Source organism: Dendrobates tinctorius, unplaced genomic scaffold (assembly GCF_039654945.1).
Source record: "Dendrobates tinctorius isolate UK_male_01 unplaced genomic scaffold, ASM3965494v1 ptg000156l, whole genome shotgun sequence".
Classification (NCBI taxonomy): Eukaryota; Metazoa; Chordata; class Amphibia; order Anura; family Dendrobatidae; genus Dendrobates; species Dendrobates tinctorius.
The window spans coordinates 10,409,230-10,434,457 of record NW_027361823.1 but is presented as its reverse complement, the minus strand read 5'-3'; the positions used below and the strand labels follow the sequence as shown (position 1 = coordinate 10,434,457).

General features: G+C 42.1%; 1 protein-coding gene across 5 annotated transcripts in view; it reads right to left on the bottom strand.

Moving 5' to 3' along the window:
- The window catches only part of LOC141051321 (probable ubiquitin carboxyl-terminal hydrolase MINDY-4), a 217,484-nt gene that overhangs the window by 117,543 nt on the left and 74,713 nt on the right, over positions 1–25,228 (bottom strand). For 3 of the 5 annotated variants that reach the window (XM_073548224.1, XM_073548225.1, XM_073548223.1), the window contains one exon: positions 1,786–4,588. The exons of the other annotated variants lie outside the window; for them this stretch is intronic. In XM_073548224.1, the coding sequence (XP_073404325.1) occupies positions 4,383–4,588 (206 nt within the window). In that variant the 3' untranslated portion in view covers positions 1,786–4,382. Of the gene's footprint in view, positions 1–1,785; positions 4,589–25,228 lie in introns of those variants that run through there. 5 annotated transcript variants of the gene reach the window in all.

Genomic DNA, 25,228 nt, shown 5'->3' with positions numbered 1-25,228 from the left:
TGAGGTCTATTATTCTTCATGGAGCAAGATATAGGGTCCAATGTTCTGTATGGAGCATTATAAGGGATCCATTATTCTGCATGGAGCATTATATGGGGCCCATTATTCTGTATGGAGCAATATATGGGGCCCATTATACTGAATGGAGCATTATATGGGGTCCATTATACTGTATGCAGGACTATGTGGTGACAAAAATACTGAATAGAAGACTACGTAGTGCCCATAATACTGTATGGAGGACTATGTGGTGCCCATAATACTGTATGGAGGACTATACTGTCCTAAAATGAAAAGTCTGCAGTCACTCTGCAGACTTTTGAATCCCCCCCAGGGCATGCACTGTGCGCTGCAAAGATTCGCCCATTTCTTAGCTATTGTAGAATTTACAATAGATAGCACTCATGTATGTAAGACGTAAGTGAATTCTTTGGCATTGTACTATATCTATATTTCATCATGAATCATAGAATGTGTTAAAGGGGCCCACTGAGGTTCTTTCATCCGGGGCCCACAAAAACCTGGAGCCGACCTGTCCTCAATGACCCATATAATGCTTCATACAGAATGGGCCCCATATATTGTTTTATACAGAATGAGACCCACATAATGCTCCATACAGACTGGACCCCATATATTGCTCCATACAGAGTGCCCTGGTGTGGGCCATGACAGAGAAGTTTGTGGGCTTCCTGGCATGGACCAAGATTAAAGTTCGAACGGACAATAATCCCCTGGCCCACCTTGAGAATGCTAAATTGGGGCACTTGGAACAACGGTGGGTGGCTCGCCAGGCCATGTTTGACTTTACCATCCGTTATCGCTCTGCCACTGAAAATGCCGACAGCCTGTCACGAGTGATGGTGGAAACTCCAGTGGGGGATCTCGATGAACAACTCGGAGAGGAAGAAGCCCCACACTTCCATAAGTTCAGGACCCCAGTGGTTGCGGTTCAGTCAAGTAGGGAGGCCTGCACACTACCCCGATCCCTGGGGAGAGCCAATGAAGAATGGGGATATGTACAAGACGAAGACGAAGGGCTGAGACAAATGAAATGCTGGGTAGCGCAGAAGTGGAAGCCTGGCAAACAAGAGAGAGATAGTCTGGACGCTGAGATGAAGAGTGTCTTACACCAGTGGGATAGGATGGAGGTGCGAGAATTGGTGCTATATCGCAAGAGACAACAGCCGAAAGATACTGAAGGTGGCAGGTGGTCATCCCAGGAGGAATGGCCCAAGAAGTGGCTAAAGAAGCCCATGAATTTGGAGCCCACTTCGGGTCCACAAAGACCAACTGGTGGTTACAGCAGTACGTGTTCTTCCCCCGGTTGGAGTCCGTGGTAGAAGAGGTTTGCCAGCAATGTCGTGTATGCGACCTCATTAAGAGTACTGAACAAAGGGCACCCATCCAGACCATACATACCAAGGAACCACTAGAAGTCTTGATGATTGACTATCTCCTCGTGGGACACTCAGCCCGGGCGCCACAGTACTGTTTGGTGATGACCGACCACTTCTCCAAGTTCGCGGTAGTCACCCCGACTAGAGATCAGACTGCCGAGTCGGCGGCGTGGGCCATTTGTCAAGACTTCATCCGAGTGTATGGGTGCCTAAAGCGCATCCACTCTGACCAAGGTGCATGTTTCCAAGGCAAGGTGATGGAAGAACTGTATTTTTTGTATGGCATGGAGCGGTCCCGGACCACCCCTTACCATCCAGAAGGCAACGGAGCATGTGAACTGTCAGGGATTTTCTATGCTCCAATTAGAAATCGTCCAGACCTGAATAAGTAAGATGCTTCTTTATTGGACATGCCGGCATGGAGAGAGAATGACGACCACACAAGATGTGAGGAGTCCTCTGTCTCCCTCAATACATATTCTTAGAGTTTAAATAGCAGGCAAAGAAGGCGTTGAAAACACTACATATGCAAGAAAAAATAGTACATGCAATTAGAATAAGCTTAGCTTGTTAACAATCCTTATCTATAGTTACCAGAGAAGTCACGCAAGATAAGGAAAGCCAGCTAACGTTCACAAAAAAGTAACACCCAAAGGTAACACCCATATGTTCACAATACGTAAGCTAAAAAGAGTTTCAAAGTCTAAGCAAAATAAATGGCTTATGCAATCATGTGCGTGTATATACATATATATACACACACACACATTATATATATATATATATATATATTATATATATACACACACATCAATAACAGAAAAGCATCCATTACAATTATTATAACATTCCCTCATCTTGTAATAAAATTATTTATCTGTAAACATCGGAGTTTTAGTTTTCTTTTGACAGCTTTCACAGAAACTCTTCATATAACAGACTATTGATACTATGGGAAAGTATTATTGGGAATCTTCATCATAAAGTTCCAAAATTTCCATTCCTTCATTGGGTTTAAAATTCTCCATTCCTTGATACATAGTTTTTATTATGGCAGAGTCAATCAGTCTTTGAACAAGTCCTCTAATGCATGTAACAGCACAGCATCCACAAACGATCAGTACACTGGCCACGATGGTAAGAGATATCAACGCAGAAGTGAATAATCTGGACCATTTCCCAAACCATCCTTCAATCCAGGAAGTAAATATGTCGTCATATCCAGAATTCTCAGCTAATTCATTAGACAGGACAGTCAGTCCATCAAGAGCTTTAGAGATACTTCCATCTGGAGCTGTATTGTTAGGGATAAACGTGCAACAAAATCCTCCAAACATCTTACATACACCTCCCTTTTCTGCTAAAAGCATGTCTAATGCCATCCTATTCTGCCAAGCCATAAGAGAAGTTGGTCCTAATTGCTCTGCTACCCCTTTAACTGCATCTCGGGTATAATTAACAAATCTCTGCTGGTTATAGTATAAGTAATTTATCCAATCTACATTTTTATTTATAGTCACCCACCAAATTATGGATTCCCACCCGGCTGCTACCTGGTTCCTAGCCTTGTGCTCGTTGGGCACTCCCCTGGGAACTCCAATGTCATCTATGTAGATACTAGAATCGAAGGATCCTTGCGGAGTTTCACGCTTTTGTCTCTTCCCACTACGTACCTTTGGCCATATCCCTGTTGACAACAGGTGGAACAGCATGATTAGCTGGACCACGGCACAATCCCCTCGGGAACCATGTGGTAATCTGGCTCTTATCCTTTTATCACCGCATAACCACCATATATCCGCTCTCAGGGTAGTGTGGTTTGACCATATGGCTGAGTACTTTACTCTGTGAGAGACAATGATCCGTTCTCTACAGAAGTCATCTTGGAGCTCACCGAAGTCGTGCCCATGCCCTGGAAGACTAAAACAAGTATAGTTACCAGGATAAACAATCACCTGTGGTGGGATATCCGGATTCTCTAGTGGAGGAAATAAAAATGATAATGTTTTACATTTCCCTTTCTGAGGGGACATAAGTCTTACTATATAACTTAATTATACACTGTAATCCTTCTGAATATTCCTGATCATTGAGGGGAAAAGGGACAGTTCCCAACTGTGGTCTGGCTGTTGCACAAGCTATACTATTTGATTTTTTAAGACTTTTTGCAGTGTATTTAAGCCATTCTAACCATTCATTCTTCTCCTTATAGCCTGTCTCTAAAGCTAATTTATCTTCATAAGTCAGGTTAGAAAATCTAACCATGGGCCCTATAGACTCTATTAGGGTTTTTTCTGACATACCTTCCTTGGATCTTGGTTTAGTATTATTCTGAACCTCTATGTAGAAATGTCCTATTGGATCTGTTCCTGATACATCAGCCCCTATGGCATATAACCTTTGATCCCTCATCTTAGGGTTTTTTAAAGTTATCAATAGCTGATTACAATTATTCTTATTTGTGCAAGGGGATGTTTCCTTTTTCCTAATGGAGAATCTGGCTTTTAAATCTGTGAAACCATAAGGCTTATACCTATAGTCTCGGGCTGCAGTTGTCCACGCTGCTTTACGCCAGTCAGCACACATTCGATCCCCTCTGCTATTAGAGCTTATAACACAAACATACTTATCAGACTCTGCTAGTTTCACAGCTTGTTCCCTATCACTATATCCTGTATACAACAGACAGAAATCCACTAAGATAGTAGCCTCCTGTGCAATTTCAAAAGTAAGATTTAAGGTCTTAAATCCGAAACCATTCCACCGCCCTGGACTTTCCTCTCCTGCTGGATCTATTACTCTCCAATCTCCCATCACCATAGTTATAAAGACCATACATGTGACTAACCCTGATGTACACATCCTAGATCTGACCGTCTTGTCCGGATAGGGGGATGAATGGGAGACTTCACCAGTTTGAGACAAGCTTTCCCTTGTGGAAAACCTCCCTTTGTAGCTGGACTTTGACAAGCAAGTCAGATCCTACTCTGTCCCTACCTGTCTGACAAGTTTACAGTGTGAGAGATGGATCCAGGAGGTGAGCTCAGCAATCTTGACCGCAGTAGGAGTAGTCAACAGGACTTGGTAAGGACCTTCCCACTTAGGATGGTGCCAGTGTTTCTTCTTTATCACCTTCACAAGGACCCAGTCTGCAGGTTTCATGATCTCCGGTTTTGTTAGTGGATTTCCTGGAACAAAATTAGGAGTAAAAACTTCTTTGTGAGTTAATATCTTAGCCATATATTCTGCTAATGTGCAATCAACTTCCTCATCTATCCTTTTAACCCCTTCCTGACATCAGACGTACTATCCCGTCCATGGGACCCGTGCTGATCGCGGCCGGGTGTCAGCTGATTATCACAGCTGACACCCGGCACAATGTGTCAGGGGCGGTCACGGACCGCCCCCGACACGTTAACCCCTTGCACACTGCGATCAAACATGATCGCGGTGTACCGGGGGTTAAAGGGAAGCATCGGCAGGGAGGGGGTTCCCTCCGTGCTTCCCTGAGCCCCCCACGGCAGCGCAATGTGCAGCGCTGCTGCGGGGGGCTCCTTTCCTGCAGGCCCCCGAATCCAAGATGGCGACGGGGGCCTGCAGGAAGCTGGCTTCCTCAGTGCCTGCAAAGCGCAGGCATGAGGAAGCCTTCTGCACTGCCTGTGACAGATCGCTGATCTGTCACAGTGATCTGTCACAGGATCAGCGATCTGTCACAGGACAGTGATGTCCCACCTGGGACTATTTAATAAAGTTAAAAAAAATAAATAAAAAAAGTGTTGGAAATAAAAAACAAAACAAAACAATAAAAGTACACATATTAGGTATCGCCGCGTCCATAACGACCCGCCCTATAAAACTGTCCCATTAGTTAACCCCTTTAGCGAACCCCTTAAAAAATAAAAATAAAAAACAAAGCAAAAAATAATGATTTATTATCATACCGCCAAACAAAAAGTGTAATAACGCGCGATCAAAAAGACGCATATCCATGGTACCGCTGAAAACGTCATCTTGTCCCGCGAAAAACGAGCCACCACACAGCATCATCAGCGAAAAAATAAAAAAGTTATAGCTCGCAGAATAAAGCGATGCAAAAATAATTATTTTTTATATAAAATAGTTTTCATTGCATAAAACCGACAAAACATAAAAAAAGACCTAAATGAGGTATCGCTGTAACCGTACTGACCCGAAGAATAAAACCGCTTTATCAATTTTACCGCACGCGGAACGGTGTAAACGCACCCCCCAAAAGAAATTCATGAAACGCTGGTTTTTGTTCATTCTGCGTCCCAAAAATCGGAATAAAAAGCGATCAAAAAATGTCACGTGCCCGAAAATGGTACCAATAAAAACGTCAACTCGTCCCGCAAAAAATAAGACCTCACATGACTCGGTGGGTCAAAATACGGAAAAATTATAGCTCTCAATATGTGGTGATGCAAAAACTATTTTTACAATAAAAAGCGTCTTTTAGCGTGCGACAGCTGCCAAATATAAAAACCGCCATAAATAGTAAATCAAACCCCCCATTATCACCCCCTTAGTTAGGGAAAAATAATAAAATAAATTTTTTTTTATTTATTTCCATTTTTCCATTAGGGCTAGGGTTAGGGCTAGGGTTAGGGCTGAGATTAGGGTTAGGGGTGTGTTGGGGTTCGGGTTGGAGTTAGAATTGGGGGTTTCCACTGTTTGGGCACATCAGGGGCTCTCCAAATGCAACATGGCGTCTGATCTCAATTCCAGCCAATTCCGAGTTGAAAAAGTCAAATGGTGCTCCTTCCCTTCCAAGCTCTGCCATGCGCCCAAAAAGTGTTTTACCCCCACATGTAGGGTATCAGCCTACTCACGTCAAATTGCAAAACAATTTTTGGGGTCCAATTTCTCCTGTTACCCTTAGGAAAATAAAAAACTGGGGGCAAAAATATCATTTTTGAGAAAAAAAATGATTTTTTTATTTTCACGTCCGAGCGTTATAAACTTCTGTGAAGCACTTGGGGGTTCAAAGTGCTCACCACACATCTAGATAAGTTCCGTGGGGGGTCTAGTGTCCAAAATGGGGTCATTTGTGGGGAGTTTCAATAGTTTAGGTACATCAGGGGCTCTCCAAACGCACATGACACCAGCAGAACATTCCCTCAAAGTCTGCATTCCAAAACGTCATTACTTCCCTTCCGAGCCCCGACGTGTGTCCATACAGTAGTTTTCTCCCACATATGGGGTGTCAGCGTACTCAGGACAAATTGGACAACAACTTTTGGGGTTCAATTTCTCCTGTTACCCTTGGGAAAATAAAAAAATTGGGGACTAATTGATCAGGTTTGTGGAAAAAATACGATTTTTTTATTTTCATGCCCGGGCATTATAAACTTCTGTGAAGCCCTTGGGGGTTCAAAGTGCTCACCACACATCTAGATAAGTTCCTTAGGGGGTCTAGTTTTCAAAATGGGGTCATTTGTGGGGGTTTCCACTGTTTAGGTACATTAGGGGCTCTCCAAAGGCAACATGACACCCGCAGACCATTCCATCAAAGTCTGCATTCCAAAACGTCACTACTTCCCTTCCGAGCCCCGACGTGTGCCCATACAGTAGTTTTCTCCCACATATGGGGTATCAGCATACTCAGGACAAATTGGACAACAACTTTTGCGGTGCAATTTCTCCTGGTACCCTTGGGAAAATAAAAAAATGGTGACTAAAAGATCATGTTTGTGGAAAAAATACGAATTTTTTATTTTCACGCCCGGGCGTTATAAACTTCTGTGAAGCACTGGGGGTTCAAAGTTCTCACCACACATCTAGATAAGTTCCTTAGGGGGTCTAGTTTCCAAAATGGTGTCATTTGTGGGGGGTTTCCACTGTTTTGGTACATCAGGGGTTTTCCAATCGCGACATGGTGTCCGATCTCAATTCCAGCCAAAAAGTCAAATGGCGCTGCTTCCCTTCCGAGCTCTGCCATGCGCCCAAATAGTGGTTTACCCCCACATGTGGGGTATCAGCGTACTCAGGACAAATTGCACAATAACTTTTAGGGTCCTGTTACCCTTGGAAAAATAAGAATTGAGGGTGAAAAGATCATTTTTGTGGAAAAAAATATGATTTTTTAATTGTACGGCTGTACGTTATAAACTTCTGTAAAGCCCTTGTGGGTTCAAAGTTCTCACCACATATCTAGATAAGTTCCTTGGGGGGTCTACTTTCCAAAATGTGGTCACTTGTAGGGGGTTTCCACTGTTTAGGTACACCAGGGACTCTCCAAACGTGACATGGCGTCAGATCTGAATTCCAGCCAATTTTGCATTGAAAAAGTCAAACGGCGCTCCTTCCTTTCTGAGCTCTGCCATGCGCCGAAACAGTCGTTCCCCCCCACATATCAGGTATCAGCGTACTCAGGACAAATTGCACAATAACTTTTGCAGTCCAATTTCTCCTGTTACCCTTGGTAAAATAAAAAAAATTGAACCTGAAGTATTTTTTTTGTGAAAAAGTTAGATGTTCATTTTTTTTTTTAAATATTCAAAAAAATTCCTGTGACGCACCTAAAGGGTTAATAAACTTCTTGAATGTGGTTTTGAGCACCTTAAGGGGTGCAGTTTTTAGAATGGTGTCACTTTTGAGTATTTTCTATCATATAGACCCCTCAAAGTGGCTTCAAATGTGATGTGGTCCTAAAAATAAAATGGTGTTGTAAAAATGAGAAATCGCTGGTCAACTTTTAGCTCTTATAACTTGCTAACAAAAAAAAATTTTGGTTCCAAAATTGTGCTGATGTAAAGTAAACATGTGGGAAATGTTAGTGATCAAGTTTTTTGTGTGCCGTATCTTTGTGATTTAAGGGAATAAAAATTCAAAGTTGGAAAATTGCGAAATTTTCAAAATTTTCGCCAAATTTCCATTTTTCTCACAAATAAACGCAAGTTATTTGAATGAAATTTTACCACTAACATGAAGTGCAATATGTCACGAGAAAACAATGTCAGAATCACCGGGATCCATGGAAGCGTTCCAGAGTTATGACCTCATAAAGGTACAGTGGTCAGAATTGTAAAAATTGGCCCGGTCATGAACGTGCAAACCACCCTTGGGGGTGAAAGGGTTAAAGGGTTTTAGCTGAGGTAACAAAAAAGGTCTCCCATATATTACTTCAAAGGGTGTTAACCCTACAGATGTCGGTGTGACATGCATGTTTAATACAACCAATGGGAGACAGTACAACCAATTTTTCCCTGTTTCCTGCATGGTCTTTCTCAGCTTAATTTTTTAAAATCCCATTGTGTCTCTCAACCAGTCCGGCGGACTGAGGATGATAGGCACATTGGTTTCTCAACTCAATTGACAATGTTTTTGCTAATGATGATATTACTTGGTTTACAAAATGCGGACCATTGTCACTATATATTTTTTCTGGAACCCCAAATCTGGGTATGATTTCCTTTAGAAGGGCCTTCGCTACCGTCAATGCATCAGGGTGGACAGCCGGAAAAACTTCAATCCACCTGCTGAAAGCATCTATAATTACAAGACAGTACTTTTTTCCTTCACATTTGTTTAGTTCAATAAAATCCATACAAATGTGTTGGAATGGGTATTCAGGGTGAGGAAATTGTCCTCTCTTTGGTCTCAGGTTCCCTTGGGGATTATTTTTTGCACAAGTAATGCACGTTAAACAAAAAATTTTTGAATAGTTTGTAAAGCCATATGTTGTAAATACCTTAGATATGATCTCTACCATCCCTCCTGTTGAGACATGGCTTATGCCATGGTTCAATACTGCAGCATATCTGAAGAGATTACTGGGTAGTATATATTTATTTTCCGTAGATACATATAGACCATCTTTTAAGATGGCCCCCTTTGTTACCCATTTAGTTTGTTCAGATTTTGGTGATGTCTGTTGCATGTCTTTGAGGATCTGTAAGTCAATAATTTCTAGACTTGTCTCATGTAATGTCAGTATATTTGTGGTAGCTGCTTGTTTTGCCGCCTTATCTGCCTTATCATTTCCCCTGGAAATGGGATCATCTTTCCGTGTATGTGCTGCACATTTACATATCGCTATTTTCTTGGGAAGTTGTATTGCATCCAATAGGTTTAAAATGAGATTTTTAGGATTTATTTCTTTACCTGTGGAAGTAACCATACCCCTATTCTTCCACTGTTGTGCAAACACATGTGTGGTAGAGAAGGCATATTGACTATCCGTGTATATAGTCACAATTTTGTCTTTAGCAAGTTTACAAGCTTCAGTTAGGGCTACAAGTTCTGCCGCTTGTGCTGATAGGTGTTTTGGGAGCGCCTTCGCTATGAGGACTTTATCTTGTGTTACCACTGCATATCCTGTAGCATTTGTACCATCTGAGTTCTTTTTACAGGATCCATCTACGAACAGGACTAAGTCACTATCTTGGATCGGTATATCTTTAAGATCGGCTCGAGGAAGCACTCTCTCTGAGATGGAGTCTAAGCAGTTATGGGCTTCCCCACCAAGAGATATCGGCAGAAGTGTGGATGGGTTTAGTGTAGTGCATCTTTCTATCATCAGGTGTGGTTGTGATAATAACAAAGTCATGCAAGAGAGATGTCTGGAGGGAGAAAGATATGAGATCTTATTCTGCAGAAGTATAATGGCCTCAGCATGTGGTACTCTGAGTGTGAGAGGGTGAAACAGTACTAGTGAGGCTTAGGCTTTTACAGCCTCCGCTGCTGCGACTACTGCTTGAACACATGGGGGCAAGGCTCTCGCTACTGCATCCAACTTGGAGGAATAGTAGGCCAGTGGCCTACTCTTGCCTCCGAATTCCTGCAGAAGCACAGAGGTCATGTACCCATTTTTACAGTCAACGGTCTGGACAAAAGGTTTTGCGTAATCTGGTAGTCCGAGGACCGAGGAACTAACTATAACCTGCTTTAACTCACAAAAGGCTTTCTCGGCCTCAGGTGTCCAAGATATATTATCTTGTGCAGCCAATGGTTCATCAAAGATAAGCGCACTAAGGGGACCTGTAATAGCCGCATAGTTGGCTATCCAGCTCCTGCAAAAATTAGTCATCCCAAAAAAGGACATCATATGCCTTTTTGTGATTGGTTTGGGAGCTTGCAGGATGGCCATTTTCCTACCCTCATCAAGATGCTTCCCTTCATGCGACAGGTTGTATCCTAGATATTTGACAGTAGTTTGCCACAACTGTAGTTTGTTCTTGTTTAATTTGTGTCCTTGCTCCCACAAGAACCATAATAAGGCCTTAGTATCTGTTTTACAAATCTCCTCGTTTTCTGATGCCAATAGTATGTCATCCACATATAAGAGTATCTGGCTTCCTCCTGGCGGCTCAAATTGAGCTAGGTTAGCCGACATTGCCTGAGAAAAAATAGTAGGTGCTTCACAGTATCCTTGAGGGATCCTGGTGAATGTATACCTTTTTCCCTTATACGTGAATGCAACTGGCTATCTGGATGTACCGGAATACTGAAAAATGCATCACTGATATCTATTACAGTAAAAACCTTATTTTTTGGCCTCAAGTCATTTAGCAAAGTATGAGGGTCTGGTACTGTGGGAGCTCTTGGAATCACAGCCTTGTTTACAGCCTGAAGGTCCTGAACCAAACGCCATCCAACAGATGGGGGCGCCTTCCTGACCGGAAACAAGGGTGTGTTACAAGGTGAGCTGGGACAGGGCACAATCACCCCAGCCTGAAGAAGGCTCCCAATAATGGGTTCTATGCCCTGCTCAGCTTATTGCTTAATGGGATACTGTCTCTGGTGGGGCCTAAAAGTGGATTTTGGTGTTATTGAGACAGGTTCTACCCCTTTTATTAATCCCACATCTGCAGGTCCTGTGGACCACAAAGATTCAGGATATGTGGCCAACTCTTCCTCTTGTTCTTGGGAGAGCATCAACATTTCTCAACTCATTCCCCTGCCTCGCTGCAGGTGGACACTGGGTTTAGAAATGGTGTTCCAATTTAGTACTTGTGAATATGCCTGCAGTCTGGCATTGTAAAATAAGCCATCACCCAAATCCTCCCATTGTTTAATCTCCTTACACTTTTCCACAAAATCTCCAAGGAATTTCCATGTTTTCCCTTTACATCTAGAGAGGGAGACATGTGGCACGGTGCCTCTAAAAAGCAATTTCATTTGTTCTGTCAGTTTACAACTGGCAGCACAATTCCCATTCTGATCCCAGTACAGGGTGTCCAAGAACAGTCTAGAGCATGGTTCATGGAAAAACCTATTTTCATATTTTACATCAGGACCTCTAAAATATCTGTAATCATGGTACAGTGTAGTTCTTCTGGTGTGTGAAAATCTGCATGTGTGTACCCTTTATCTCTTGCTACCTTGATTAAGGATTCAGTAACTGAGGATGGTCCTGCAGTTGTTAGATCTAGACTGTAATAGTATCTGGGTTCTCCATACCCCTGGAGCACCATTGTCTCAGCCATGGATTTTACCTGTAGTCCAGCAGCAGTAGGAATTATTCCCAGGCTCAGGGCTTGCATCATATCCCTCCCAAGCAGATTACAGGGACACACAGATGATAATATAATTTGTGCAATTGTACTTTTACCTGTGCTAGGGTCTCGGATCTCCACTGGTGTAGACAATGGTTCTCTGTGGGCCTTACCATTTGCTCCTTTTACTATTATGCAGGCAGCAGACAGTCCAATAGTAGGTATCTCATCTGGATGTAGTAGAGTTCTAGTGGCTCCTGAATCAACAAGAAAAGTGACCTCATGGTTCCCCACAAGGAGAGTTACTTCTGGAAGTGAAGTATTCTGTATATACATTTCTATTTCATCCAAGTTAAATATTTCTTCAGGAATCTTCCTTCCTTCCTCTGGCAAAAAGGAGTCTGATATTTGTGATATGATGTTGTTTGTATCAGTTACATTTAGTCATTCGTCTTGTATGTCTGAGGCGTATTGTCTATCTGGGCATTGTCGGATAAAGTGTCCAGTCTTCCCACAATGCCAACAAGATAGTCTGTCTCCTACTCTCTTACCTCTCCCCCTGTATCCTTGTTCTTTATTTGGATCTTTTTGGGCAAAGAAGATCTCACACCCATCATCAACTAAAAATACCTAACCCTTTTTAGCTTTTTTATTGTCTTTGAAGTACAGTTCTGTATGCCTTGCGTAATCTAAAACTTCAGTCAGTCGGGCTGTCCTGTGTGTAACCATGTGTTTGGTAATATACCCACTTATTTGGGACTGACAACCCTTTAAGAAGGCGTTTTTTAATTGCTGTTCGTAAGGGGTATCATTCATCATATTAGCAGGTGGGACTATGCCTCTATGGATGTCAAATACCTCTTTAATTCTGTGATAATATCTATCGACATCCTCGTCATCCTGCTGTATAGTCCTATTAATTTCTGTCCAATTTGCTGTACCTGTGTACCTTGTCCTTACCCTATCCATTAAGTTCCCCAGGGCTGCACTCAACAGTCCTGCTTCATCAAATGGGATTGGAATTGGAGGGTTACCATTCACCCCTCTGAAGTCCCCACAGATGGAGAACCAATCAGGACCCATTATCTTTCTCACCACCCTTTCTAATTCCACACCATTCAATCTAAAACTTCGATAAAGTCCTTTCACACCTTCCTCAAACTCTCTCACTTTCACCTTTGGGTGAGGAATATCCTGAGTGGCATCTATAATGTCCTTGTCAGTCCAAGGTCTGTACACATGGACCATTCCTCCTTGACCATTGGGGACCTCAATCAATGGGTAACTCTGTGCCTCTTCCATTCCAAGGGGTTCGGGACTAGCCACACTCCAGTGCCCGTAAGCAGTACCACTACGGGTCAAACTACGGTGTAACTTTATCGGAGACACCCGAGTTAACCCTGTAGTAGGATGAACGTCAGCAGGCTCTGGAGCCGAGGGCAATTGCACTTGTGGGGCAGGAGAGGGGGCGTGATAGGGTGGGGGCATATTTGCAGCCACACACACAATGTTATCATCCTCCTTATCACACAAGGGCAGCATCTCAGTCTTTTTCTCCTGTGCCCTCTTTTATCTGGCATTCTCTCTCCGTTTTGCCTCACACAACCATTTATTTGCACTATCAAGACCATACTTTCTCTTGTTCTTCTCATGACACCTTCCTATTTCATGTACCAAATTTTCACATTGTACCACAGTAAGTTTGCCATCAAATCCAAACCTTTTATTCCACTTATCAAGGTATCTCACACATTCAGGGTCTATTTTATGCATATACTTAACATCCCCTTCCAGTCGTCCCTTCTTATCACACCACTACATTCAGCGTCGGACTGGAACACCTTGGGCCCACCAGAGAAAATCATTCTTGGGGCCCACTATGTAGCTGCATAGAGTTAAATACCAGACCACCAATTATGCGGTAAAACACGCTAATATCCGGGTATAAGGTTGTACATGTCTTAATTATGTAGCAGGAGTTGGGGTAGCCCCCTCATAGAATATAAAGCAGCCCCCTCACATAGTATAATGCAGCCATCTCATAGAATATAAGGCAGCCATCTCATAGAATATAATACTGCCCCCCTCATAGGGTATAATACTGCCCCCCTCATAGGGAATAATGCACCCCCTCATAGGGTATAATGCACCCCCTCATAGGGTATAATACTGCCCCCCTCATAGGGTATAATACTGCCCCCCTCATAGGGTATAATACTGCCCCCCTCATAGGGTATAATACTGCACCCCTCATAGGGTATAATACTGCACCCCCTCATAGGGTATAATGCTGCCCCCTCATAGGGTATAATACTGCCCCCTCATAGGGTATAATACTGCCCCCCTCATAGGGAATAATGCACCCCCTCATAGGGTATAATGCTGCCTCCTCATAGGGTATAATACTGCCCCCCTCATAGGGTATAATACTGCCCCCCTCATAGGGAATAATGCACCCCCTCATAGGGAATAATGCACCCCCTCATAGGGTATAATGCTGCCCTCCTCATAGGGTATAATAATGCCCCCCTCATAGGGTATAATAATGCCCCCCTCATAGGGTATAATAAAGCCCCCCTCATAGGGTATAATAAAGCCCCCCTCATAGGGAATAATAATGCCCCCCTCATAGGGAATAATAATGCCCCCCTCATAGGGAATAATAATGCCCCCCTCATAGGGAATAATGCTATATAGATATATAGATATAGAGTTAGATAGATATAGATAGAAAGATAGATGTAGAAATAGATAGATATAGAGATAGAAAGTAGATAATGGATAGATATAGATAGAAAGATTCATAGAGATAGATAGAGATAGATATAAAGATAGATATAGAAAGAAATATAGATAGATAGATCGATAGGTAGATAGATATAGAGATAGATAGAAAATAGATAATGGATAGATAGATAGATATAGAGATAGATGGCTATAGATAGAAAGATATAGGGATAGATATATAGATAGAGATAGATAATAGAGATAGATAATAGATAGAGATATACAGATATAATAATAATAATAGACATATATAGATAGATATAGAGATAAATATATATAGATAGATGGCTATAAATAAAAATAGATAGAGATATATAGAGATAGATAGATATAGATAGATAGATATAGAGATAGATATAGAGACAGATAGATATAGAGATAGATATAGAGATAATAGCTAGATATAGAGATATGTATAGAGATAGATAGATATAGAGTTAGAAAGATAGAGATAGATAGATAGATGGATAGATAGATATAGATAATAGAGATAATAGGTAGATATAATAGATAGATATAGCGATAGATATAGAGATAGATGGATAGATCAATAGATAGATAGATAAAGAGCGAGAGATAGAGATAGAGATTGATAGATAATGAGATATAGAGATAGATATAGAGATATAGTGTTAGATAGAAAGATAGATATGGATATAGAGAACAGATATAGAGATAGATAGATATAGAGATAGATAGATATAGAGATAATATATAGATAGATAGATATAGAGATAATATATAGATAGCTATAGAGAGAGATATAGAGATAGATATAGAGAGAAACAGATATATATATATATAGATATATAGATAGATATATAGATAGATATAGAGGTAGATAGATATAGAGATAATAGATATAGAGAGAGATAGAGAGAGCGGTAGATAGAGAGAGAGATAGATACAGAGATCGATAAATAGATAGAGAGATAGATATAGATAATAGATAGAGATAGATAGATAAAGATAGATAATAAATATAGAGATAACAGATAGATATAGAGAGAGTAAGATAGAAAGATATAGAGATAGGTAGATATAGATAATAGAGATAGCTAGATAGATAGACATAATAGATAGATATAGATAGAAAGATAGATAGATATAGAGATAGAAAGATAGATATAGAGATAGAGCGATAGATAGAGATAGATATAGATAATAGATAGAGATAAATAGATAGATAGAGAAAGATAGATAGATATAGAGATAGAAAGATAGATAGATATACAGAGAGATAGATATAGAGATAGAGATAAATAGATAGATATAGAGAGAGATATAGAGAGAAATAGATAGAGATAATAGATATAGAGATAGATATAGAGAGAGATAGATACAGAGAAAAGATATAGAGATAAATAGATAAAGATAGATAGATATATAGAGATAGAAAGACAGATAAAGAGAGCGATAGATAGATATACAGAGAGATAGATAGAGATAGATAGAGATATATAGATAGATAGCTATAGAGATATAGAGATAGATATAGAGAGAAATAGAGATAGATATAGAGATAGATAGAGATAGATTTATAGATATAAAGATAGATATAGAGATAGATATAGAGATAGAGCGATAGATAGCGAGAGATATGGATATAGAGATAGATAGATACAGAGAAAAGATATAGAGATAGATAACGGATAGATAAATAGATAGGTATAGAGATAGATAGATATAGATATTAGATAGAGATATATATATATAGATAAAGATAGATAGATATACACTCACTGGCCACTTTATTAGGTACACCTGTCCAACTGTGTGTTAAGACTTAATTTCTAATCAGCCAATCACATGGCGGCAACTCAGTGCATTTAGGCATGTAGACATGGTCAAGACAATCTCCTGCAGTTCAAACCGAGCATCAGTATGGGGAAGAAAGGTGATTTGAGTGCCTTTGAACGTGGCATGATTGTTGGTGCCAGAAGGGCTGGTCTGAGTATTTCAGAAACTGCTGATCTACTGGGATTTTCACGCACAACCATCTCTAGGGTTTACAGAGAATGGTCCGAAAAAGAAAAAAAATCCAGTGAGCGGCAGTTCTGTGGGCGGAAATGCCTTGTTGATGCCAGAGGTCAGAGGAGAATGGGCATACTGGTTCGAGCTGATAGAAAGGCAACAGTGACTCAAATTGCCACCCGTTACAACCAAGGTAGGCAGAAGAGCATCTCTGAACGCACAGTGCGTCGAACTTTGAGGCAGATGGGCTACAGCAGCAGAAGACCACACTGGGTACCACTCCTCTCAGCTAAGAACAGGAAACTGAGGCTAAAATTTGCACAAGCTCATCGAAATTGGACAGTAGAAGATTGGAAAAACGTTGCCTGGTCTGATGAGTCTCGATTTCTGCTGCGACATTCGGATGGTAGGGTCAGAATTTGTCGTAAACAACATGAAAGCATGGATCCATCCAGCCTTGTATCAACGGTTCAGGCTGGTGGTGGTGGTGTCATGGTGTGGGGAATTTTTTCTTGGCACTCTTTGGGCCCCTTGGTACCAATTGAGCATCGTTGCAACGCCACAGCCTACCTGAGTATTGTTGCTGACCATGTCCATCCCTTTATGACCACAATGTACCCAACATTTGATGGCTACTTTCAGCAGGATAATGCGCCATGTCATAAAGCTCGAATCATCTCAGATTGGTTTCTTGACCATGACAATGAGTTCACTGTACTCAAATGGCCTCCTCAGTCACCAGATCTCAATCCAATAGAGCATCTTTGGGATGTGGTGGAATGGGAGATTCGCATCAGGGATGTGCAGCCGACAAATCTGCGCCAACTGTGTGATGCCATCATGTCAATATGGTCCAAAATCTCTGAGGAATGCTTCCAGCACCTTGTTGAATCTCTGCCACGAAGAATTGAGGCAGTTCTGAAGGCAAAAGGGGGTCCAACCCGTTACTAGCATGGTGTACCTAATAAAGTGGCCAGTGAGTGTAGATGGTAGCTAGATAGATAATAAATATAGAGATAATAGATATAGAGATAGATAGATATAGAGATGAGATATATATATATATATATATAGATAGAGATAGATAGATATAGAGATAGATGTAGAGATAGAAAGATAGATATAAAGATAGAGCGATAGAGATAGATATAGATAGAGATAGATATAGAAATAGATAGATATAGATAATAGATAGAGATAGATATAGATAATAGATAGAGATAGATATAGAAATAGATAGATATAGATAATAGATAGAGATAGATATAGAGATAGATAGATATAGATAATAGATAGAGATAGAAAGATAGATATAAAAGAGATAGAGAGATATATAGAGAGAGACAGATAGAGAGAGCGAGAGATATAAAAAAAAAAACAAAACACAATACTCACCTCTCCTCCTCGCTCCCACGCTGATCCCGGCTTCAGTGTCAGGAGCTGCCCCTCTGCCAGACACACAGCGGGTGCGCGATGTAGTGACGTCATCGCGCACTGGCTGTGAGCCAGGAGCAGAGAGGACTGAGGGCGGCGCCGGCCCTGATTTACAGCTGTAGTCTGCAGAGCGGCTTACTGGGCTGGGGGCGGGGCCTCTGGGGGTGGAGACCTGAAATGATATTCACTGCTTTGCAGTGAATATTCATTTCTCTTTAGCAGCGGGGACAGGGACTTCTGCCTCCTGACACCCGCTGCTGCTCCGCTTGCAGGGGCCCCCATAGCAGCTGCATGGTGTGCGACACACCACTGGCTGGGGGCCCCTGGAGCAGCGGGGGCCCTAGGCAACTGCTGGCCCTGTATGCCTGCAGGTGCCAGGGCCCACCAGATGCCAGGGCCCACCGGAGAATCCTCCGGTTCCCCGGTGGGCCAGTCCGACGCTGACTACATTCCACAATCTTGTCTGAAACATTCCCCATGTTCACAGCTTATCTCTCAACCTGAAAACTGTTAGTTCAGCTTGTATAGTACGTTTTACTGGTTATTCAAGATGAAGGGGACATCTGAATGTTCTATTTTCAAAGACATACAATTTTACTCTCTGTATTGTGCAAAAGTTAGGCTTATCAATCTATAAGCAAAAAGAACACATTGCACATTTAATCTGAAGACTGTTCTCTCTGGGTACCTGATGAAAAAGGACTATATCCAGTTTCATTCAAAAGACACCTCCTTTGTACAATCTTAACAACTTTCCAGCCTTCAGATGTAATGGGCAATAAAAATTCTGCCTTACAATAAGGACAAGATCTTAAAATATACCTGTGGGTCTACGTCCTGTAAGGATGTTACGTAAAATTCTTATACACAAGAAAAAGACAAACAGCAAAATAAGGGCTATACACAATATAAATCCTGGCGCACAATGGATTTCTACCCACTTATAAGAAGTTTGACAAATATCAGTGGAATTCATATATCAACAAGAAGATAACAACTCAATTATTGTAACTAATACCACGGATATAAATAATAATCCTCACTGATAAAACTATGTCCTAGGTTCTCACCAACTTGTACCTCTATATCCTGCCACCTCCGCCCAATGAAGGCCTGTAGGAGCCTAGTATGACAACACAGTGTAACAAACGTGAAAGGTCCCCAAGGAATGGGGTCACGATGATAAATGTGGTCACTGATATGAACGAGATAAATATGCTCACATGGACTTCTAACTAACGTCACAGTGCAAACACACAACGTACAACAATCTTCACAGTTAGGGACTGGACAGACACACGTACACAGAGACATAAGACGAGATTAAAGTTCTCTCGTACTCCTATTCCTGAAGTGCTGAGATAAAGTCCAATGACACCGCCTCTTTATATCTAGAGACGTTCCCGTTCTTAAAATCAGGTATTCAGAGCACCACCGGCGCGGACTCTACTAATCCTCAGTGATCGTGATAAGGTCCCATTTGACCGCCACAAATCTGACTTTGTGTCCACTTTTTAAACGAGGAGGGTTCAGTCACTCTGTGTTATTAAAAGAAAAACATATAACAAAACAACATAGAATATTTTCTATGGGAATCAGGTGTCCTGTACCTAGGTGATTTATACCACTATAATAACCTATAATTTGTCTCCAGTCCACACATGACTGTTGACCACGCCTACTGGACTCCCTAATACAGTAGGGATTTTATATTGCACTCCTCATACATTCACTCAAGATAACATTCAAGGAGTCTCATGTGTAACATAAAACATATATTTATGGCGTTTTAGTTCTATGTAATTTTAAAAGACAGACAAAACAGCACACTTAACAGAAAACAACATTCAACAAAGTACAGAAGACAAAACAGAATACCGGCAAAAATTCATCTTATACTGGGTTCTATTTTAGGTTAATCCAGCGGATTCCTTAATCCGACGAGAATCTCCCTCGATTCTCCCATCTAGATCAATTTAACGTGCACACGGAGTTTTTTATTCCACAGTAGCCTTCTCACACTGGCTTTGTACCCAATCAAAAAATAAAAAAAATAAAGATTATTGTTATTCAGAGGAATATCTTAAAAGAACAAACAAACCCCAAATCTATGGAGCTTCGCAACTTGCAGGAGTTCTTATAACTCCAATTGCATGTAAACTACCAACTTACAGGAGCCAATCACAAACTCCAATTGGAAAAGTCTACCAGTCCCCATTCAATTTCAAGAATAACAGTCATAAAATAAAATTAAATTAAAAAACAAAGATTATTATTCTACGGAATATCTTACAAGAACAACAAACCCCATACACTATGGAGCTTAGCAATTTACAGGAGTTCTTATAACTCCAATTGCATGTAACCTTCCAACTTCCAGGAGCCTCTCACAAACCCCAATTGGAAAAGTCTACAATCACAGTCCCCATTCAATTCCAAGAATAACATTCATACTGGATTAACAAGGTTACCGAATATAATGAAAATTATTAAATGTTCTTACCTGTATTCAGATACAGACGATTCCCAGAGATTCTTAGACTATACGAAATCCGTCACTTTCCCTCAGACCGGGATAACTGATTAATGCCCCTGGTGACGCCTAATGTCAAGGTGGAGGACTTACTTAAGGAGTTCCAGACTCCCCCGTGCACGGTTTACAGTACTCACCAGTGAGGGAAAGGTGTTGGATTCCCGGCCAACGCACCAAAATGTCAGGGATTTTCTATGTTCCAATTAGAAATCGTCCAGACCTGAATAAGTAAGATGCTTCTTTATTGGACATGCCGGCATGGAGAGAGAATGACGACCACACAAGATGTGAGGAGTCCTCTGTCTCCCTCAATACATATTCTTAGAGTTTAAATAGCAGGCATGAATCTGAGAGTAAAAGAACGTACAGCCTGAACTGAGCCTGAACTTGCAGATTGTGTAGACTCTTCTGGGGATAACAAGGTGTGTCGTCGAGAGGAGCCACAAAGAAATACAAGGGAGGAAGCCAGAGGAGGAAATCCACCATTTCTAGGAGCATCTCGGGACCCGCACACAAAAAAAGACCATGTTGCACCGAGCTTCCAGGAAGACGTGCGCACCATCTTGCAAAGCTGCAGGGGCCCCTGGGAATAGACTGCGACACCAACGCTACTATGAGTGTTAACCCCTTCTGTGTACATGGTAGGGTTTAGTGTTATGAATGAGTCACCGTAGGAGGCAAAAACAGAAATACTAGCCAAGTCCAGAAAACTAGAGAAGTTGGCAGTTATCTGATTGCAGACCCCTGAACCTACCTAACAACAACTAGCAGTAGCCGTGGGGGGTTCCTACGGTGCCCTAGACCCCTCGATCACAGCCGGAGAACTACATAGCCTAAAGACAGAAAGGGAAATCTAAACTGCCCCAGAGCAGACCCCAAAGCAATAGGCAACCCCCAACATATAATGACGGTGAAGCAAGATGAAAAAACACACAGATAGAAAGATAGGCTGAGCAAATGATGGGGCCCAAACTAACTAAATAGGACAGAATAGAAAAGCTGCTGTCTGCAATCCTCCAAAACCCTCTCAAAACAAGAGCCAACAGACTGATAGGGAAAAAAGCCCTGAAGACGCTAGGCTTCAAAAAGACTATATCAGTACTCAGGTATTTTCTGAAGACAGAGCTAAAGGAATTCAGCTCACCCAGCAGGGAAAGGCAGAAATCCAAAAAACAAGGCAAAACAAAAACAAAACACAAATGCAAAAAGTAGAGCAGAAAACTTAGCTTTTGAGGAGCAGGAATCAGACTGGTCTCCAAGAATCCCTCAGAGTAATCACCCGCAAGGCAGAAGGGCGTCGGCTGCCTAATATCCAGTCAGCAATTCCAGTCACCCAGTCATCATCATTCTGCTCAGGTGCTTTGTAATCAGCCTCACTACCTTCCTTCACCAGAAGAGGGAGTTCATCAGACCTCAATGGTGAAGGGGAAAATGAACTCACAACAGTACCTCCCCCTTGAGGAGGGGTCACCGAACCCTCATCCACGCCACCAGGGCGATCAGGGTGAGCCCGATGAAAGGCACGCACCAATCTTTTGGCATGAATATCAGAGGCAGAGACCCAGGAATTATCCTCCTGACCATAACCCTTCCACTTAACCAAATACTGGAGTCTCCGTCTAGCCAGACGGGAATCCAGTATCTTCTCTACCTCATATTCCATGTTACCTTCAACTAATACAGGGTCCGGAGGTGCCACCCCAGGAACAACTGGTTCAACAAACCTCTTCAAGAAGGACTTATGAAACACATTATGAATTTTAAATATGACAGGAAGGGCCAAACGAAAAGAGACCAGATTAATAATCTCCAAAATCTTGTAAGGTCCAATAAATCTAGGCTTAAACTTAGGAGAAGCCACCTTCATAGCGATATTTTTTGATGATAACCAAACCATATCACCAACCTTAAACTGGGGACCAATGGTCCTATGTCGGTTGGAAAACCGCTGGGCCTTTTCCTGGGAGAGAGATAACTTATCCACCACTTGGTCCCAGATCTGGTGCATTCTCTCCACCACAGTGTCAACACCTGGGCAGGCAGAAGGCTCCACCTGTCCTGAAGAAAATCGAGGATGAAACCCAAAGTTACAAAAAAAAGGTGACATCAAAGTGGCAGAACTAGCTCTATTATTTAAAGCAAATTCGGCCAAGGGCAAAAATGAAACCCAATCATCCTGATCAGCGGAAATAAAACATCTCAAATACGACTCCAAGGTCTGGTTTGTTCTCTCCGTCTGCCCATTGGTCTGAGGGTGAAAAGCAGAGGAGAAGGACAACTGAATTCCCAGCTTGGAACAGAAAGTCCTCCAAAATCTAGACACAAACTGAACTCCTCTGTCAGATACAATGTTCTCAGGAATTCCGTGCAAGCGAACCACCTGTTGCAAAAACAGGGGCACCAACTCAGAGGAAGATGGCAACTTAGGGAGTGGTACAAGATGGACCATCTTAGAGAATCTATCACAAATCACCCAAATAACAGTCATTCTCTGAGAGACAGGCATATCAGAGATGAATCCATTGAAATATGGGTCCATGGCCTCCTGGGGACCGGCAAAGGCATCAACAACCCACTAGAGCGAGAACAAGGTTTAGACCGGGAGCAAGCCCAACAGGACTGCACAAAATACCTGACATCACGAGACAAGGCGGGCCACCAAAAAGACCGACTCACCAGATCTCTAGTACCAAAAATACCTGGATGACCAGCCAATGCAGAGCAATGAACTTCAGACATCACTCTCTTCTTCCACTGGTCAGGAACATACAACTTTCCACTGGGACAACGCTCAGGTTTGTCCTCCTGGAACTCTTCCAGAGCACGTCTCAAATCGGGCGAGATGGCAGAAAGAACTACCCCCTCGCCTAAGATGGCAACAGGCTTGGTCACCACAGGAGAATCAGCAAAGAAGCTCCTAGAGAGGGCGTCTGCCTTGACATTCTTAGTTCCAGGAAGAAAAGAGACCACAAAGTCAAAACATGTAAAAAACAAGGCCCACCTAGCCTGTCTAGGGTACAAGCGTTTGGCCGACTCCAGGTAAATCAAATTCTTGTTGTCAGTGAGGACCGCGACTTGGTGTTTAGCTCCCTCCAACCAATGTCTCCACTCCTCAAATGCCCATTTCATGGCTAACAGTTCCCGATTCCCCACATCATAGTTACGTTCAGATGGAGAGAACTTTCGGGAAAAGAAAGCACAGGGATTCATTTTAGATATTACAGGATCCTTTTGGGACAAACAGCTCCTGCACCAATCTCAGAAGCGTCCACCTCTACCTGGAACGGGAGTGAGACATCAGGTTGCCGCAAAACCGGGGCAGAAGTGAATCTTCGCTTCAGCTCCTGAAAGGAAGAAACAGCCTCCGGAGACCAATTCAACACATCAGCACCCTTTTTAGTCCGATCAGTGAATGGCTTGGCAATACTAGAAAATTTTGCTATAAATTTCCGATAAAAATTAGCAAAATCCAAAAACTTCTGGAGGGCCTTCAAAGAAGTGGGCTGAACCCAATCATAAATGGCCTGTACCTTGGCCGGGTCCATTTCAATAGTTGACGGAGACAAAATAAATCCCAAAAATGAAATCCTCTGTACCCCAAAAAGGTATTTCGATCCTTTGACATACAGGGAATTCTCCCTCAAGATCCGGAACACAGTCCAAACATGTTCCACATGAGAATCCCAATCCTTGGAGAAGATCAAAATATCATCCAGATAGATAATCAAAAATTTATCCACAAAGTCTCGGAAAATGTCGTTCATGAAGCACTGGAAGACAGAAGGGGCATTAGTGAGCCCAAAAGGCATCACCAGGTACTCAAAATGTCCCTCCGGAGTATTAAACGCCGTTTCCATTCATCCCCATGCTTAATGCGGATAAGATTATACGCCCCCCTGAGGTCAAGCTTGGTAAACCAGCAAGCACCTTTAACTCTGGAGAATAGATCCGAAATCAGGGGTAACGGATACTGATATTTAATAGTAATTTTGTTGAGGGCACGATAATCAATACAAGGCCTTAATGAACCATCCTTTTTGGCCACGAAAAAAAAACAGGCACCTAAGGGTGAAGAGGATGGTCTAATATGACCCTTCTCCAACGCCTCCTTAATATAGGATCGCATAGCCTCGTGCTCGGGTACAGATAAATTGAAGAGCCGACCCTTAGGAAATTTACACCCCGGGCTCAGTTCAATTGCACAGTCATAACTCCTATGAGGAGGCAAAGACGCAGACTCATTCTCACTAAATATATCATAAAAGTCCACCAAATAGTCAGGAACATCATGCGACTGAGGAGAGGTGGAAAAAAACGGAGCCTCACTAAGGGCAGACCGACAACCCCAACTCACCACAGACACAGATTTCCAATCCAAAACTGGATTATGAATTTGCAACCAGGGAAACCCCAGAACAATGGTATCATGCAAATTATGCAACACCAAAAATCTGCAATTTTCTTGATGGTCTGGGGCGACCCGCATTACCACCTGGGTCCAAAACTGAGGTTTATTTTTCGCCAAAGAAGTAGCATCAATCCCCCTCAAAGGGATAGGTGTCCGCAGAGGTGTCATCGGAAATCCACAACGTTTAGCAAAATCCAAGTCCATTAGGTTCAGGGCTGCTCCCGAATCCACAAAA